The 19,338-nt window shown below is 36.9% G+C and overlaps 1 protein-coding gene across 1 annotated transcript; it reads right to left on the reverse strand.

Annotated features, from left to right (window-relative positions):
- Nucleotides 1–5,497: 5,497 nt before the first annotated feature.
- LOC306845409 (voltage-dependent L-type calcium channel subunit beta-4-like) lies at nucleotides 5,498–19,034 on the reverse strand (the record flags this gene model as incomplete). The annotated part of the gene is made up of 13 exons (XM_079378187.1): nucleotides 5,498–7,661; nucleotides 8,733–8,921; nucleotides 9,060–9,155; nucleotides 9,262–9,413; nucleotides 10,007–10,116; nucleotides 10,292–10,350; nucleotides 11,739–11,819; nucleotides 11,984–12,003; nucleotides 12,261–12,310; nucleotides 13,970–14,097; nucleotides 14,241–14,363; nucleotides 15,026–15,157; nucleotides 18,990–19,034. 13 exons carry the CDS (start codon nucleotides 19,032–19,034, stop codon nucleotides 7,377–7,379), a joined length of 1,470 nt encoding a protein of 489 aa, XP_079234313.1. The 3' UTR covers nucleotides 5,498–7,376.
- Between the last annotated feature and the right edge of the window lie 304 nt (nucleotides 19,035–19,338).

The following is a 19,338-nucleotide window of genomic DNA, read 5'->3' on the forward strand; positions in this document are numbered from 1 at the left end:
TACAGTGCACACTGCCCAGGCTAGTACAGTCTCCTTTCCTCAGTGAAACCTGTGTTGCACAACCATGTGGTTTCTGAAGCTCTGGCATCCATGCCTAACTTACATTTTATACAAACAAGACACCACTGAGTCCTTGAGAATACTTTCACAGACTGTTATTAGAACATCCAATTTGTTAGGCCCATCACATAAAGGTGTTTGTTAAGAAATAAATACAATGATCGCAACTGTCCATTTTGATGAAAGCCATATAACGCCTCTGTTAGGACTCTTCACTTGGCACAGGGCACTTTTTACAAGTTCCTCGCCACACTCCACCAGTGTGCCCTTGATTACGGATGGCATTTCACAATAACCTGCCAGTGCTCCAGTGACGCAAAGTTGTTTTGATGTTGCTATTTGATCTTTTTTACAATGTGGTGGAAGACACAGAGCAAGCCGCTGAAAATGTCAGCTCCGCATTATTCTCCGCACTACTAATGAAAAACAAAATAGGCATGTGGACCAGGAAGGAGAAGAGGAGGAGGAGGAGGAACAAAAATGGATGAAGAAAAGAGTTAAAAATGAACACTGTCTACAGTTAAGTGACCTTTTCAATAGAGGCGAGAAGTTGTGGTGAGGTGATGTTATGGTCACCTCTGATAAAAGACGGCAGTGATTTGTTTGTAAAGGTCTCAAACATTTACTCACAAAGAACACATTATCTGTTATAGAGTCAGGTGTTTTGTGCCATAACAAACTAAAACTGCAAATTATTTTGTTACTTGTAAGAGTTGCTAGTGCAGTTCAGTGCTGAAAGATATAATAACTTAAACATTAAAAATAAGGAAATATAGCAGTAAAAGGAGTCCAATAAAATAGTAGACATCCTGTCTTAAAAAAAACAGACTGCCATCAGCATGCTGTCAAATTTCCACTGACCTTTAGACCATCAGCAACACACACACACTCACACACACACACGCACGCACATACTGTGGTTATCCTTGATCAAGGAGTCAACCTTTCAAACTTCATAATTGAATATTCAATCACTGTGATGGTTTGCATAGAAGGTCAGTAATCCCATGACCTACTGCCATTAGAGCTAAAGAAAATTATTAGCTGACACTTTACTCAAATACAAGAATAACTACAGCCTGCAACTGAGGTGAGTGGTCATTCCAAACTGTGTCCATTTTTATATGCTCTGTTATTTGGACTGTAGCATGACTGAAATCTTATCACACATTGGGTCTAGTGGAAGAATGCCAGTTCTTTGTATACCTGCTTCACTGCACATATTGACACAAGCGTGAAACATGTTAACACAGCAAATTCTATAATGCTGGGTGAACTTTAAACATCATAATATTCACTTATTGTGGATTGCACAGTCTCAGTTTCAGGTTTCAACCTGTTTTTTGCCTTAAAGGAATATTGTGGGTTTGTGGCAGTTTTTTTTAGGGGGGGGGGGGGTTTATCCCTCGCTTGCTTTAAAAAAAGGCCAAGTCAAGGTTACTGTAAGGCAAATGAAACGGAAGTATACATTTTAAAAAGATTTAAAAGCAGAAATGTGAAGCTTATTTTAGCAACACTTTACAATAAGGTTCCATTTGTTAACTATAATGCATTAACTAACAATGAGTTAGTTATAACATGTTACAGACTTAATTTTTAAACATTATTAGTCCATATTAGCTCAAGTCCATTAACTAACATTAATATATACAACTTTTCTTTTTAATATTGTATTAGTAAATGTTGGAATCAACGTTATAACTAAGATTAATAAATGCTTTAGAAGTATTTTTCATTGTTAGTTTATGTTAACTAATGTACTTATCTAATGTTAACAAATGGAAACTCATTGTAAAGTGTTACCCTTATTTTCAAAAACAAATGAAAGCTGCACTATAGAAGATTTTTTTTTGGCTAAAAATAAATAAAATTCCAGTACTGAGCGAGTACTTAAACATCAAATTCATTTTAGTGCCTTATTCCGATTCACTACAGTAATAATATTAACGAGATGTTTGTGTGTTTCTGTCATGTTCATAAACACAAAAGAAGGTCCGGTTGTTGCTACAATAAATGTTGTCTAGCAAGCTTTTAACATAGACATTTCTGAATGAAGACCTGGGTTGATCATTTGGGATTTACCTTTTGAAAACCTCAAACTGCAGTCAAAAAGGAAAGTGATAGAACTTTTGCCAACTAAAATAAGATCCGACCCACATAACGCCGTGTATGATTGCTCAAATTACATTTTTCTGAAATATACTTTGTTTAAAATGTTTCTTTTTGTCTATGTCCGCTTTGATGCAGTTATCATGGTAGATTCACAGTGCCCAAGCTTAACTGATGTTAAATAACTACTCCACAAGTGGCATGCAATTATATGTTTCAACCACAAATGGCAATAGAGAGATAACTGAGGTTGCTTGAAGTTCCATAGCAGCAAAGCAGCTGTTAAAACCTATTATTTGAATCCATAAAGTCAACATTATGCCGTAAGTGCAATCGACTGAGCCTACTTGTGTTTGAATGCAAATATTGCATTGAACTTTACAGTAATTGCTTTAGAATTAATATATTTTTAAACCTCCCCATGGACTTTATGTTTCGTCAAGCGCTAAAAATCTAAATAGCATGTATTCTTCTCAAGTATACTCTCAGTAAACCAGGCAGAAAAAGAAAGAGTCAGAGAGAGAGTCTGGACATGTGGTAACAGGCTTGGGTTTTTTCACGCTCATGTTGAGGTGACTGGACTCATCACGAAACCCAAATGTGTGACCATCTGTGCTTATGTTGCTGCACTGCCATCTCTCTAGTGCCTGTAGGCTCACATAACACTTTCCATTCACAATATCAAATGCATTGTGTAATGCCATCGAAATATAACTCTGCTTCACATCGAACCCGACCCCCCGTTAGACTATATTGCTCAAAAAGATGCATGAAAATTGATCTAACTTTGACATAATATTAGCAAACTCTCTGCTAAAAATAAAAGATTGGATGGATCCACACAGAGCATGCCGCAGCCCAGTAAGGCTAGATATGTTTTTTTGATGATGGATGAGCATTCCCTCGAGCCAGTGTCAGTGAGAGGAGGCAACACAGCTTATGTAATGTTTATGCTGCTTTTGCCAACAAAGAAGAGTTAGAGGGTCTATAAGCACTCCTCCGTGTTCTGCATGTCATTTGCTATTTCTTAAATGCTCAAAAACACTGATTATAAAACTGATTCATCAATACAGCATAACAATCTAGTTCTAAGCAATTATATATATAACTGCTTTGATCTGTTCACCATAGCAGATAATCAGAATCTACAATATACTGTTCAAAAGTCTGAAGTTGGTAAGATTTAGTTTGGCAAGGATGAGTTAAAGTGATCAAAAGTGATATTTATAATGTTACAAAAGATTTCTATTTCAAATAAACGTTGTTTCGAACGTTCTATTCATCAATGAATCCTGGAAAAATGGATCAGGTTTTCAACATTGATGCTAATAATAAATGTTTCTAGAGCACCAAATCATTATGTTAGAATGATTTCTGAAGGATTTGAAAATACATTAAAATAGAAAACAGTTAATTAAATTGTAAAAATATTTTACAATATTACTGTTTTTACGATCAAATAAATGTACTCTTGTGAAATATAGGCCTACAAGTTGTTTATTTTAATCCAGTAAAACTTTTATTCATATTTCCCAATTTACATTCACCAGTCTTGTACTATAATAAAATGCTGATTGTGCAGTCATTTTTTGTGATGCAGCTTTATCCATATGGTCATTTCTATTATAAGCACTAACCATCTCATTCAATGAAGAGGGAAAATTGAATGTTGCCTGGCAACCACAAAGAGCACTTTCCTTAAAAAGTAGGTGTTGATGAAATCAGCAAAGCCAATAGCACCTATTTTAAAGTGTTGTGCAGTAAACAGCAGATTAACTTCACAGTGCTATGGTTATTTCCTCACATGACAAAACCTATTAAAGAACATCTAGAGCCAGAGAAATGTAATCCGTTCTTTAGCCAGAACCTCAACCTCTTCAACGGCTCCCAGAAATGGGGGATGTTTCTGTCAGACTGATAAACAAGCTGGATGAACCAAGGTCGTAATATTTAAGTAATGTTATATTTTTAAACATGTTAAACACATGATGACTAGATTCTCAACGCTACAAAGGGAACACTCTGTCCAACTACATCTTTAAAGCATTCTACACTACAAAGTGCCTTTAATCTAGATTGAAGAGGAATGGGAGAGGGAGGAGAAAAGGTTGCTAATGAGGAGGGCCATCAGCGAGATTCAGGACAATACCGCTCCCTACTGTTTACAAGAAATGTTTTTAGTGAGAACTTTTGGAGGTTGCGTGATCTGCTTTGTCAGAGAGCCACTGCAATATAGGCTACACCTGGCTTTACTGTCCAAGGACCTGAGACTCGAACTCGAGACCTTTGGGTTGCGAGTCCAGCTCTCTACCCATTAGGCCACGACTTGCCCTAAAGGCTGCATTCTTGTTGCTTTGTTAGATGTTCTGTTGGGAAGTGGTGTGTGGCCAAGAACGGTGACCTATACTCTGAATGAGGTGCATCCTGAAATAGTTTTGAAGCAGTAGTGAACCTTAAAGGGATAGTTCACCCAAAAATATTGACATCACTTGCTCATTCAGTGTCCAAACGTTTTAGTTTTGTATTCCCTGCAAATAAGACTAGTGCCAACAGTCACATTAGATATTTTTAAAGGTTTCATTGCCTTTGTTTTTAAATTTTAAGATGATCAGTAAAAAAAATTGTGATTCTTATGCCATCTAGAGGCAAGAACGCCTTAAAAAAAAAAAACGTATAATGTTCCACTTCCACAGGAATACATCGTTTAGTTAATGAAAGACAGAGAGAGAGAAGAAAATAAAAGGCAAGTCGTTTTCCTGGTTGTTGTTGCCTTACAATATCTTGGTGACTTTACTAAGGCGTTTCTCTTGTGTCCTTCAGCGCTTTAGCTTTTTAATAGCTGATGGCAGCTTTGTTTTATTACAGGCTGTTCTGCTCTATTTTTACTCGGTGACATTGTAGTCACACTAACAAAATCGTAGTAACATTTTTATTCATTTTCTGTATTTTCCAATGTGGCTTCCTAAAAAAAAGATGAGTTCTGTGAGGCTAAGGGAATATATATTTCTGTTAACCCTGTTACTATGATTTTCTACAGTAAACATTTGTTGATGGAAACATGGCTCTTTGTACAAATATCAGCATTCGATTGCTTTTCTAACAAACCGGTTTGAGTCTCTCCTTGTAAAATTTTACAGAGCATAGCTTGAGATGGTACAATGCAATGTTTTTTGACACACAGAAATGTACTTTTAAATCAGCTTTTCAAAATGCACCTGTTTTAATAGTCATCCATCTTATTGTGGTGTGATTATGGCCTTTGTAATGCCAATAAACCAATGGCTCCAACAAGTCTATAATGAATAAATAAATATGACAGTTTCAAAATGACCATTTATTTTTTCTTCTTTTCTTTTTTGTAAAATAACTTAAATACTGCTAGATTTGCCTTTTACACAAGTATATTCCATAAAACACGTTTTCTTTCAAATTTGTTATAAATTAAAATGATATGCATGCATTTTTTGCAATTTTGCATTTCCATCTTTAATTTTCAAGTTCACAAAAAAAGGAAAAATTGACATTTTTATTCTTTTATCTGGAGCTCAGATGAAGCTGCTGTGAAACGGGAGAGGGCAGGATGATGGGAAGGGATGAACAACGTTCCGGTTTTACAGAGAAGTTCCATCTGATTGTCTCAGGCAGCAAATTCAGAGATGAATTTTTTTTTTTAGTCAAATGGGCATCGACTGCCAAATTCCTTGTGTTCATTCATCCTCATTATATAATTAACAGAGAAGCATGCTCATAGACAAATGCATACAGAATGTACTCGTTGCGGTCCTTAGCTTTTCCGAGTTGATTTTTTCTTTAAAATGTATTCTTCTGAAAATGCACAAACTAGCATAAATCAATAAGGTGAGAATATGCAGGCGAGGAAATCCATGGTTTGCCAAGGCCTTGGGTCTGTAAGTTTCAGGTCCAGGTCTGAACTGCTTCCATATGTTGAAGATCTACTTGTCCTCTGCCAGTCCCCTTTCGCACTGAAAACGTATAATAAGTAGAAGAACGACACTTTAGGGGTCGGGTTTAGTCTGTAGCTTTTGAGATGTGGCAGCTCCAGTTGGCAGGGTGGAGCGCAGGGTGCCAGTCACTCCTAAAGAATCAGAACTAAATTGACCTGTTCATCCTAGAGTTACATGTAGTGCTGAGAAAAATGGTCTTTTTTTAATAGACACCAAGCACCCTTGAGAGCTATTTAAATTACAGTGTACCAAAAGTGCCTTAATTTCAGCTTTTAAATGATGAAAAGATATAAGATGTCAATGCTTGCTAACTCTACTGAGGACTAGGTCACAGCAACACTTTTGTTCAGCATTCCTATGTTATGCATCTCTTTAAGCTGTCTTCCTAACTAGAAAATAATGCCTGGTAAGAAATTAGTCCATGGGCTAGAATGCAGTGCACCAAGCTAACCTGCACAGATGATTGGCTGGCTGTGGCTGAATCTAAGATTCCTGCTGTTTACGGCAGAAGTTATGTGGAAATTCCACTGCCTAGGATTTTGAGGCTTTGGAAAACTCTAAGATCATGGTATTTAAGATTCCATTTCTGCGAGAAAAGACAGCTGGCAGTAGGTTTGTGTTGCGTTAGTGAAATGTTCCAGTTCGTCAGCCACTTTCTCGGGGGCCTGCTTACAGGTAATGATCACAGCATCATTCTATTTCCGCTCAAATTATGCACTAATGACAGGGGAAGCATGCGGTCAGGTAACATGCTGGCAATAATGACATAAAGACTAACTGAGCTCCTTGTTCAGTTCTCCGGTATCCTGTATACACCCTTTACAACTGTCTGATTCTCGGCCATTGCTAGCTTCACAGAATATTTGCTCTTAAGGACTAACCAATCATTCGGTTTTGAAGTTAAATGGTTGCTTGGTAGAAGTAAAACCTGCCCTTTTGCAACACAATCAACAAAAAATCAACAAGCATATTAACATGTGAAAGCATAACCACTGTAACGTTTCATGTCGAAAGGTTCCCTTATCCCAGGCAGACACGATGAGCCTTGTATAAGCAGACGGAAATGCAGGCTTTGGTCAGATGGCGAAGGTTCAGGAGGGGTTGAACAGTTTCTGCTTTGCAGCTCAAGAGACCCAAACAAAACGAAAATGTAATGGAAGATGTATACAATTCTGGACAGAAGCCATCTTGGCTCGGTGGCTCTGTGGCTCAGGCTTGGAGGACGAAACGGGGCAGGGTGGCTCAGAGCCGGTGTCGTGAGTCCTGGCTGTAGCTGCCTGGGGAACTGCGGTTGCGGTGGGGCTTGTAGGTGTCCTGGTAGGGGTCCTGGTAGCCCTGCTGCTCTTCCATGTAGTGGTGGTTTTGACCGCTGCCGCCGTGCTGCGATCCAGAGGAGCCCCGGTTCCGTCCCTTGTGCGCTCGTTCGTTGTGGTAGTTCTCATCTGAGGTCATCAGGTTGCGCCGTTCGTTGGGGGTGGAGTGGTCCCCGGTGTGGTTGGCTTGCCGTGTTTTTTGCCCCTGTTGGTTCTGATGTATAAGTACCACATAAAGTAAGAGCCTGTACTAGTTTTACTATAAACACTACCTTTTTTTCATTTTTGGTAACAATTTAGTATAGGGACCAATTCTTACTATTAACTTGTTGCTTATAAGCTTGCCTATTTTGAACATATTTGTTGTTTATTAGTACTTATATAAAGCACATGTTCTGCATGACCTACATCCCTAATCCTAAGCAATACCTAAACTTAACAGCTAAGCAGCAAATTAGGAGTTTACTGAGGCAAAAGCCGTACTTAATGGTTTGTTAATAGCGAGAATTGGACCTTAAATTAAAGTTTGATCTTTTTTTTGGAAAGAAAATAATAAATTTATTTAGCAATTTATTTGTTTAGAATGCATTAAATTGGTCAAAAGTAACAGTAAAGACATTTCTGATGTTACAAAAGATTTCCATTTCAAATAAATGCTATTCTTTTGAACTTTCTTTACAATACATTTCAATTTAAAATAAATAAAAACAGAAAACAGTTACTTAGAGTAATAATATTTGACAATATTACCATTTGAAACATTTTTTTGATCAAACAAATGAAGCCTTGATGAGCATAAGAGACTTCTTTCAAAAACATTTAAAAAAGTGTTGAACTGACTTTTAAACAGTAATATGTATGTATTAAACACTACTGTTCAAAATTTGGGATCAGCAAGATTTTTTGATGTTTTTAGTGTCTTATGCTCATCAAAGGCTGCATGTATTTGATTTTTTCAAATTTTTGACTATTTGAAAAATACAGTAAAAAAGTAATTTTGTGATGTATTATTACATTTTTTCTATTTTAATATACTTCAAAATATAATTTATTGCTGTGGTAGAAAAGCTGAAATTTCATCAGCTATGAAGCCTAAAGTGAATATTTGTATAAAACTTTAAAACACAACACAGGACTATTTAAAATGGACCAGTGATTAACCAATCAAGACACATAGGTCACTTAGCTTTAAACATTCATCAAAATTCTGACCAAATATTGACTGAAAAGTCTATAAACACCTTATAAATGCTTATATGGGTAGAGTGTTTGTGTGATTGCGCACCTGCAAGCCAGATATGGCAGACGTTGTGTAAGGGGCCAGGGCAGCGGGGCCGAGGTTTCTGCCCAGCAGAGGGTTGAGTGGGGTACTGCTGGAGGTGTGGGTTGCCTTCCAGTACGCCTCAAGATACTCAGCCAGGTGCTCACATGCGTCTTCCAATTGATTCTCATCCAAGATGATGTCAAACATCTCCTATTAAAGAGGAACACATATGCACAGCCATACCAGACACAAACACATAAGACTATGTTAAAAGTGCGCAAAACTGGAATAACTTCTGTAGTTTTCTTTCACAGGTGTGTTGATGTTTGCATGTATGAGAAGACACACCGGAGGACACTGTGCTAGTTTATCTGCGGCTACGAGCTGTACATTGAGGTGTTTACTCTGTGACTTTCCTCTAGATTTGATGAGCCGCTGGAGGACCTACAGGACAGAAGAGTTGGTTACAAGGCAAGATCAATCAGATTTTGATTGGTCTTTCTCTAATGAAACACTAAAACCATGACACGAGTGTCTCTGAATGTCACACCTTTGGCGAGGACACTTTGACATGGACGATAATGGGTGCTAGTGAAGTCTTCATCAGCTGAGCAGGATGGTTGATGGTGTCTGCGTCCAACACAACCAGCTGGAGCGAGCGAGCTAGTTCAAATATGCGCTCAATCTCGCTCTGTACCTCAGCTGTACATGTATATCACACAAAGAGTTATCAGTCTACAGTTTGCACACTAATAGAACAAAAACCATCAGGACTTGGAAGTGACTGATTTTGATATTGCATTTGATGGCAGTGTGTCAGATCAAAGGAATATTCTAGGTTAAACAACCAGTTTCCAAAAAAAGGTACAATATTTGTAGTCGTAGTGGAAGTTTCTCAGGCATAGCTACTTCTAATTTCTAAAAAAAAACTACAGAAAACTTTACAAATTGAAACTTTACATTCAGCCAATGAGAAATGCTGTGCAACTTGATGTGACTATTTACACATTTTTTCATCTTAAATATAAATTTTTGTTTCAACATATGAATTTGTGTCAGTGCCTTAAAAATGCAGTGTCACAATTTTTCTTTTAAACCTTCCAGTACACTTACACTTAGAACCACAGACTTTGTAATACATTACTGTACAGATGGATTTCCTTGAATTTATAAACTGATGAATAAGTCAAAATTATTTTCTGTGGTTGCTGATTACATGTCTCAGAACTTTAACCTGGAATATTTCTTTTTAATAACCCTCTGTGAGGCATGTTTTGGCTCTCTCTATATCTTACCAAGGCTGGATCTTGTATTTGAGCGCTCAATAATGGCTCTCTTGCTGGGATTGTTAAGCACTGATCTCTTTGCCAGTGAGATATCTGCCGTCACGCGTGTGATAGTTATCCTAGGACAATAAATACATTATCTGAAGTTAGCTGCAGTGAAAATCTTTCATTATAACATATAAGCCACCCTGTCTTCTTTATAACAAATTAGTCTGTATTATAAATCTCTCTGTGTTGTGCAGGAACATGATGAAATGACAGTGTAATCATATATAAACTACTTTTGTTTCTTACCTGCCATCAAACCGGTGTTTCAAGAAGTCAAATAGAGCTTTCTGCATCATATCAGTTACCTGTACAAAAGATATAAAGTGTATTTGAATGTGATTGAGAATGACTAAAATGTGGTTAATAGTGTGTATTTATATCGCTTTACATGATAAATTCCTATTTAAACAATAATATTTGATCTATTCTAAAACAATATTTAGGTTTATGCTTATTAGGGTATTGTGCTGTACCTTAGCAACATGTCAAAGCCAAACTTTCCGGAAGTACTTTTCTCATAAATTTTTCTTAGGCATTTTAAAAATGTCTTTCTTTAAGCGTTATAAGCTATGAACCAAACCAAGCTGCTACAAGGAGAATCACAGCATTACAAACATTGATTTGAAACAAATCAGAGACAGAGTTGAAAACTTAGCTTGTGGCATTGCAAAGGACATAACTGAGTTAAAAACAGACATATACAACTATTAATTTATATATATAAAAAGCATTCACCAGGAATTCTGTCAGTTGAAATAATGTAGGCTGATGGCTTGAACAAAAGCATTACCATTGATTAACAACCTCACAGCTCACAGTAAGTCTGTCTTTAAAGGTTTATGAGTTATTGTTCCCTATTGAGAAAATGAATGGGATTTACTTCTAGAATCTTGTTGTTGCACTCTATTAATTACATTCCAAATTGGGTCACTTATATTGTTCTATACTGGTCACTTATTGAACCTGTAGGGAGTGAGGCAGTTTTTGGAACAGAGCTAAAGATTCAATTTAATTTCAAGGACAAAACTCTTGCCTCATCAACACATAAACTTACTTAGTCTCAATAAAACAAGCCTTACTGTAATTTATATACCAAGCAGCTGCATAAATAAATGAAATCCTTACAAAAAATAAAATAAAAATCAAATCTGCATCTAGTTACCCCCTATAAATTGCAAAGGAGCTTGTTTTCTTTACTTTCTCTGCTTCACTGTGTCGCCCTGTCTTTGTCTCTCACATGCCTTCATTTTTTTCTCTCACCGATTCCTTCCCTCCATCAATGTTCCTGATCTTCTCTTCCTTTTCTGTCTCTTTCTAATTTCAAACCGTGCTCTACTTTCTAGCACTGACGTCTCTTGGACCCCGGAAGGTTGTTGCCGTGGTAACAGAACGGCGGAGAGGGGGAGTATGTTTTTGTTTTCTCTGTGTGAAGAGACTGGAATAGATATTATATTTTGCTGGTATCAATAACCCAAAATGCACACACACAGACACGCAGCCAGTCATAAACAAAGAACGCAAGCGCTTTGGCCTTGAAGGAGGAATTTTCTGTTCTATGTTATTTTATGATGAACTCGCTGATTCACCTGTAGAAACTCTGCAGATCGTTCTTTAACAAAGGCGTTTTTCTGTCAGAAAACCCAGAACCCAGGTTTGACGATGATACACCTCTGCATCATTTGAGACAACCCACCTCATATCCTTTCAGCGATGGACCAACCAGCACCACAGGCCTCATGGAAGGCACAACATCATAGGGAGTCACATGTTCAGTCTGCAGAGGAGATCATAGGTAAATAACAAAGCACAGCATAGTCAAAGTACGTCATGAGTGTAGAGACTAATTTGTGTTTATGACAGCGGTGGCAGGAATATATCTCTTCAATGACTGGACAGGACGGTTAGGTGATGATTCTTCCATCCTGTAGACACACTTACCACTTTCTGTTTCTGCTTGCCTGTAAAAAGAGGAAAAAGAAGGGAAGTCAGAATAGAGTATCATCAAGTTCTTCAAATGTGAGAAAGCCATTCAAGTCATTCATGGTCCACTGCCCCATGCTCACAAGCTGCTCGTTTGATCTTTAGCCTTACGCAGGACAGTGTTGACGTAAAATCATCCACTGATGAATTGCCTACGATTCCGTTTTTTCGGGGAGACTCCAGTAACCCCACCCCCATCTCATAAAGCCCCACCCCCAACAGCTCATTGGCTCACCTGATGACATCACATCCCCCAAACTGGAGGAGGAGCTTCCACTGGACTTACTAAAGAAATGAGCAGACAAACAGAGACAGATATAGAACATTTTTAGTCATTGTGCCTACACACTTGAGCGGACAACTCTCTAAATCTCTAAATATTTAATATTATAATCTCTAATAGCTAATGCACAAAACCTGGTCTGACCCACACTGATTCTATGTCAATGTCCATGAACTGATTCTGTATGTAGAATTGTTATCGATAGTCACCTGGGTTTGAGGGTCAGTCATCTGATTTCAAACTGCAAACTGGTGTCACCTAACTTACCCAGTTTTCAACAAATCAAATGTCAAACAATCCCTAAATTCTGTATTTTTGGATAATTTCAAGTTTCAAGTAAATTGTCTCATAATTTGATACCGAGTCTTTCATCTGGTAGCCTCAGCCTCAGACCCATAGACCATTTGATGAATATTACTAAAATGACAAGAACTCTCCAAAATTGTAAGCTCAAATCTAATTGGTTTCCTAGTAGTTGCAAACATTTTTATAAATCTACCTGGAAAAAAAGAAGCTTGTTTATATGGTGTAGTATCAGGCTTCTGCAATGAACAAAGTCTGCGAAGTTCATAGCACTGAATCTTTGAAAGATATTCAGCTGAGACACTATAAAAATATATCCTTGTGTACAACTGTATATTTTGTTTATTTTATGTTATGTCCAGGAAAAACAATCTATATTTATTACTAATTCTTAATGTATTTCTTCAGTTACAGTTTTACAACTGCTTGCAGAGACTGTGGCACCAATATTTAACTACTGTTTTGTTACTCTCTCTTTTATTCTTGTATCAGTTAATATTTTTTTCTGTCTTTAAATGTCACACAAAACAAAACACAAAACAAAAACACATGGATGCTTTACTTTTTCAGACAGTCAGTTTAAGTGGATGGTTCTTGGCCAGAATAAACTGCACTGCAGACTGGACTTTATGTCGGTACTCAAAAGTCTGGCTCTGGTTCTGGATTTCTGTAGCTAAGACATGATGATTATGAGCAGCAGTGAAAGTACAGTGAACTGTGATAAATGTACAATCCGGGGTCAAATTCAAGTCATAATGTTTCTGGCCAAGATAACAGTCCTGATTACATAAAGTAACAGGCAACTGGAGAAAAAAAACAACAACAAAAGGTGAAAATTCAGATCTGGAGAGAAACTACAAAAATGCAAACCCACCATACCTTCTGGGTTTAATCTGGGACTTCCTATAACTTCAAGCAATGCCATGCTCACAGATTTAAAAGTCAAAAGCCAATTTTCTTTATAATGCCATCACTGTTCTTGAAACCCACCACCCTTAATTCATTTTGGAATGGAATATTTTAAGAATCTTTCCAAAGCTTTTTCAAAATTTCTATTGTATCCATATAATAAGACATAATATTATCAACAAACTGTATCTGTTTTATCTATAGAATAGCAACTATAGAGCATTTGGTTTTCTACACATGGAAATGGCATCAAAAATAACTTTTTATTAATGGATCAAAGATTATATAACATAAAAATGAGCCTAGAAATATGTATTAGTGCACATTTTTGGAAAACTATCCAAGATTTCCTTGCCAGGTTGATAAACAAACAGAATATTAAGGACTAAGAGATTGTGGAAAATCAAATGCTCCATTCACGTAGGTAAGTATGTTCTCGGTCTGCTTACCCTTGTACACGGCTTTTCTTCTGTTCCAGCTGTGCTCTGATATTCTCCAGCTTCAGGGGACTGGGGATAAAACCAATCTCGCAGCCTTCTTTCACCAGCCTCCCAATCCACCAGTCATTATTAAACTTCTGCATATGGATCACAGAAAAGCACAAAAGACATAAAAGCTGGAAAAACTTTATCCCCTCTTAGCATTTTTCTGTATTCAAAGTCATCAGTGAATCTGAATCAGCAGTGACCTGTTCACTAATGGGCCAGCAGGCCACAGTACCTCTTTGATGTGCAGGAAGTCTTTCGCATCAAATGAGATGGCAGTTCCTGGCACAGGCATATCTTCATCCAGCGCACCACAGTAACTGACATTTGTTTTTACGGCAAAGGCCACCGCTTTGGCCTGGAAATTGATGTTTTTTTTAATTACATTTTTTTTTTAAAACAAAAAATGTAAAAAATAATTATATATATAAAAGCCATTTTACACAGTTAATGTACACCTTGTTCTAATCCACCTCATTGAACTGATAAGTGTTATAATGTATTAACTGTGGTTACAGTTATGAGATTTTACAATGCATTATAAGGTGCATTACAAGGCATAATTAATGCATTACAACTACTTTTATAATGCATTATATATAAAGGCATTAAGTAAAGTGTTACCGATATTTTTAATTTATGCTTTAATAATAAAAAAAGATATAGGAGAAATAACTGTTGTAAATAATATGAACAATGCATATACTTTATTTCTACATCTTAAAAGTAAATGGTAAAAATGAGCTTTCAAAAATCAGACATGTTATTTTTTAAATAAATAAACACTAATATAATATCAAATAAGATTAATAAACACATTATCTCTTTATTACTGCAAACATAATCATTTATATCAGAATGCATAAGACTATTATGCTCATGATCTTAAAATCAAATGTAACCTGCTACATACCAGTAAATAAGCATTGTATACTGTTGTGTACTGAAGTATGTGTTGAATATGGTAAGCACCATATACTTTATTAATATGAAGTAAGTGTGGTTTGTGTCTGCACTGACCTTTGCCCTCTCCAGTTGCAGTTCAGCCTGTTGTTCTTGCTCCTGCCGGCCCTGACTACCCCCCTCCGGCCTCTCCTCCTCCAACGACACATCTGAATCAGATGGCCTGCTAGTGTAGGAATCAGCTGAACCCTGCGAACAGATAGCACATACATTACTTGCATGCACACAGTCTGGTCATGGCTTTTAAAAGAGGAGAGTAAAAATAAAATGGCATTTTTCTTGCTCGGTCCAATCAGAAGAGTTACTAAAATTGCTAAATTTCAGCACATACTGTAAACATATGACCTCTGGCATGTCAATATTCATTCGGTATTCAAATACTTGGCACGCGTTGATGAATGGCAGACTGAAATATCCCACTATGTGGAGCAAATCATAACTTACATATAGATGTCTTAAAGGTGGACTATCAAAAACTGTTTAATCTCACAGGTCAGAATTATTGTAAAAAAAATTCTCATGCAAAATTAAATAATAATTGTTTCGGGTTCAAGAAACCTTGCACAACCTTAAAGTAGACTGTCACAATGGTACAAAAGTGGAAAATAAGACCCAATTTTGAAATATGAGAATGACACAGAAAAGAGATTTAAACTGAAACGTCTCTCCAAAGATACATTTTGACAACATTGGTGTATAAAAAAAGATCAGACCATCCACACTGCAAAACATATTCAGAATTTTAATGGTAAAAGAATGTAAATATACTACGGTAAAAACCTGTTCATTGGTTAACAGTAAGTTTCCTTACTCTTTATGGTGAAAAAATAAGCTAAATAAGTTCTTCTTGTCACTTATGCACATTAGGGTTTAATGTTACATCGTATGCTGTTAAATGAATGTTTATTGCATTATTTTAGTGTCATGTGTATTACCATGATGGTGTTTTGTGTTTTTACGACACTGTGCACCTTCTGCATATTACCATTTACCTCATTATTTATCTTTTTATAAAGTTTAAATCAGATTTGAGTACTTAAGCATAGTAACATTTCAGTTAATATATAATTTTTTTTTTTTACAGTAAATTTAAGGCCAACCTGTAAAAATGCTACCATATTTTTCACTGTAAAATTCTGGCAACCACAGCTGCTGTTTGTGTTTTAAATGGTAAATTTCACCAATTCGTTTTTTACAATGCACTAGAACCATCTTCCTTGGCCATTATTCACATTGGTCTGGTCTGCTGGATTTTCATTATGTCTGTGATACTCATGTTTTCCTATTCAGACCGCTGCAAACACAGGTCAGCAAAAAACCCCACCTGTACCTCTATTACTAGAACTGTCAGCCATAGAGATACATGCTTCTTAAGCAAACAGAAAAATACACCTGTCAGCTGAAGGTGACTTCAGGTAAGCTCCTTTTATTCACAATCTACATTACAATCTTTAAAAACAACAAAACAACAGATACATTTATTAGGTAATATATTATGCAATAATTTACATTTGTTTCATATGTAATTTTTTATTAAACTTAGTTGTTATGTGTAACATGAATATGATAATGTAAAATGTTACCCAGCATTTTATGGATAAACATCAGTCATCACATATTTTGATATACAGAATCAAAATGATTCGGACTGTGAGGCATCTGATTCGGATTCTCACCTTGAGGTATCGGTCACTGTCTGAGACAAATATAAAAATACTGAATCCTAAAATAGAGTAACAGGAAACTTACATATCTTAAAAATCATCTGCAGCTGGACCGAAACCAATTATCTTAAAACAAAAACTATAAATGTGTGTAATTATGAGCTTCCGTCACCTTTTTCTGCCATACATTCATTTCAACGTGTCTCCTTGTTAGTTTCTATCATCCAACAGTTGTGAGCAAAGTTCATTAACTACTCTAAATAGCAAAAAGACTTAATTTACAGTACAAATACTTAAAAAAAAAAAAAACCCTGAAAAACTCAAGCATTAACATATCTAGTTTCCTTTAGGCATACATACCTTCACTGCTTGTTTCTCAGGACCATGAAAAACTTCACAATACACAACCTGAACATTTTCACCTGAAATCTCCATAAAGTCCTTAGACGGCTCCATCGTGTTCAAGAGAGAAGCACCTGATCCCTATCAGCTCAATAAAAACACATACCATAAGGTTTTCACACTTTCCCCTTTTAAGATAATAAAGAAGATCCAACCAGCAAGTACATCGTCCTCTAATTAATGAGAGGTCTGCTCATAAGTGAAGCTAGGAAGCTGTATTCTGTTAATCCTATTTGGAAACAACATTAGCTCAAGTCAGTGAAAAGAATGATCGGGTCAATATCGCATTAGAGAGAGAGGCAGAGAGAGAGTGAAAAAGCCTCGCAGTCGGCTAAAAAAATTTCAGCACGCTGCCTATGGCGAAACACTTTTTCCCTGAAGGCAGCCGCTCCGCACAAGCTTACTTCAGCAGGGACCCAATTGAGGCCGGTGAGTCCAATCACAAAACTCCTGATTCGGGAAACAAAAAATGCACAAGTTTGCTTATCTTTCACCGCAGAAGTGATGATTGTGAGAACCCCACCCCGAAAATTCAAATGAATGGCTTTCATCCTTGATTTTGACGAGATAACAGTCTTTTTGCTGAAGAATGACTTTGGAGGGCCTTTAAAGATTCATATATAATGTCATGAAGACAGACAATGGCCCAAAATGAAGTCGAACAGATATTTTCTCATTAAGCTATTATTAACCTCAGAAGGTTTACAGCCACAATTTCACTGGATTGGCAATGCATAGTGCAATGAATGTGGTTCAAATGCTGTATTTTATTAGTAAATAAATATAAATTCTCCCAGACTTCTATTTTGAAGTAGGCTACGTAAAATATGTAAAACCAGTCATACACTGTAATCGCCCCCCACCCCTCGGAAGTTGACTAGAGTAAATTATTGCAGTGTGTTTTACAAGAAAATACTATTTCAGTCTTTCTACTTCAAAATTTCACATTTATGTGTTACTTGACATTTCTTTGTAAATATTTGAGAAATTTATTAGCAACTTTCTGCGTGAAAATGTTTTGACACCAGTGTTTGAACAGACTACACAGTTAAACAACTTCTAGATGGAATGTACATTTATTGATAACATTAAACAAAGTTTCTTAAATATTATGCTTGCTGATTCATATTTTAAATGATTTTATGTGCCCTACATAAAAATCTATATGTTAATACTGATTAAATATACAACACCATATACCATATGTTCATCCTCAATAGCACAGGAACCTGATTATGGATTATGAAGTGTATCTTAAATAAATGGACTCTGTACATACAGAACACCAAAATGAACACATCTGATGAGAATTACAGTGGGTTCTAAGGGCCTCTAACTTATACACACACAATCCCTGATAGCTTTTCCAGACTTCTGGCTCGATTTAATTTTGAGGCATTCAAGTGGGGCACCTAAGCCATGTGACTCATTACATTCTACACATCAGCAAGAAATGGCTCTGCCCCTTTAACAGTCACACAATAAAGGAAGCTTTACAATTTTACCTATATGATAACACCCTAAACAAATTCAACCTTAAAGAGATCAGGTAGGTCCTACAAAGAACAGAAAGCCACGTATCATAATCTTGAAAAAAAAAACTCCAACTGAAAAATGAATGAGAGACGTGCTTTTTTTTTCTGCTGTAGCGTTCTTTAAACGCACCGTATGGAATAGGTTTTTCAATGGGAATGTGTGCTATTAACAACACATACTGAAAGACATACACACACAAGCCTCTGATGAGCATCTCCCAATAGTACACCCACGGAGATCGGTGGGCTGCATCTTAGAAAATCATGGTACACCGAGTCTCGCAGGCCCTGTATGTGCAACACAGCTGAGACAGTGTTCAGCACGAGCACACACACACACACACACACACACACACATAGCCAGTGGGAAAACACTATATATAGCCATAGCCAATTCCGATCGCGAGAAAAATAACTCACCGCCTCCGAGTCTTCAAATCCATGCAGGTACAAATTGTCATACATGGAGGTTTGCTATTCCAAAGAGGTCCTCTTGAAGAATAGAGAAAAAAAGAGAGGAGGAGGTGGTGGTGGAGATGGAGAGAGAGGGGGAGGAGGAGGAGGAGGAGGAAGAGAAGGAGGGAGCCACCACCACAAAAAAGAATCGATGGGGGGATGACGATCCCCTTGCTCCACAGAGGAAGAACAAGAAGGGAAAAAAGGGTGAGAGAAGCCTCACGAGAAAGAGTGGCTGGAGAGAGAGAAAAAGAGGGAAAGCAGGCCTGTGCAGACGGCTCGGCCTGCAGGATGGAGTGGATCCCTCGTTCAG

This window comes from Barbus barbus, assembly GCF_936440315.1.
Source record: "Barbus barbus genome assembly, chromosome: 25".
Taxonomy (NCBI): domain Eukaryota; kingdom Metazoa; phylum Chordata; class Actinopteri; order Cypriniformes; family Cyprinidae; genus Barbus; species Barbus barbus.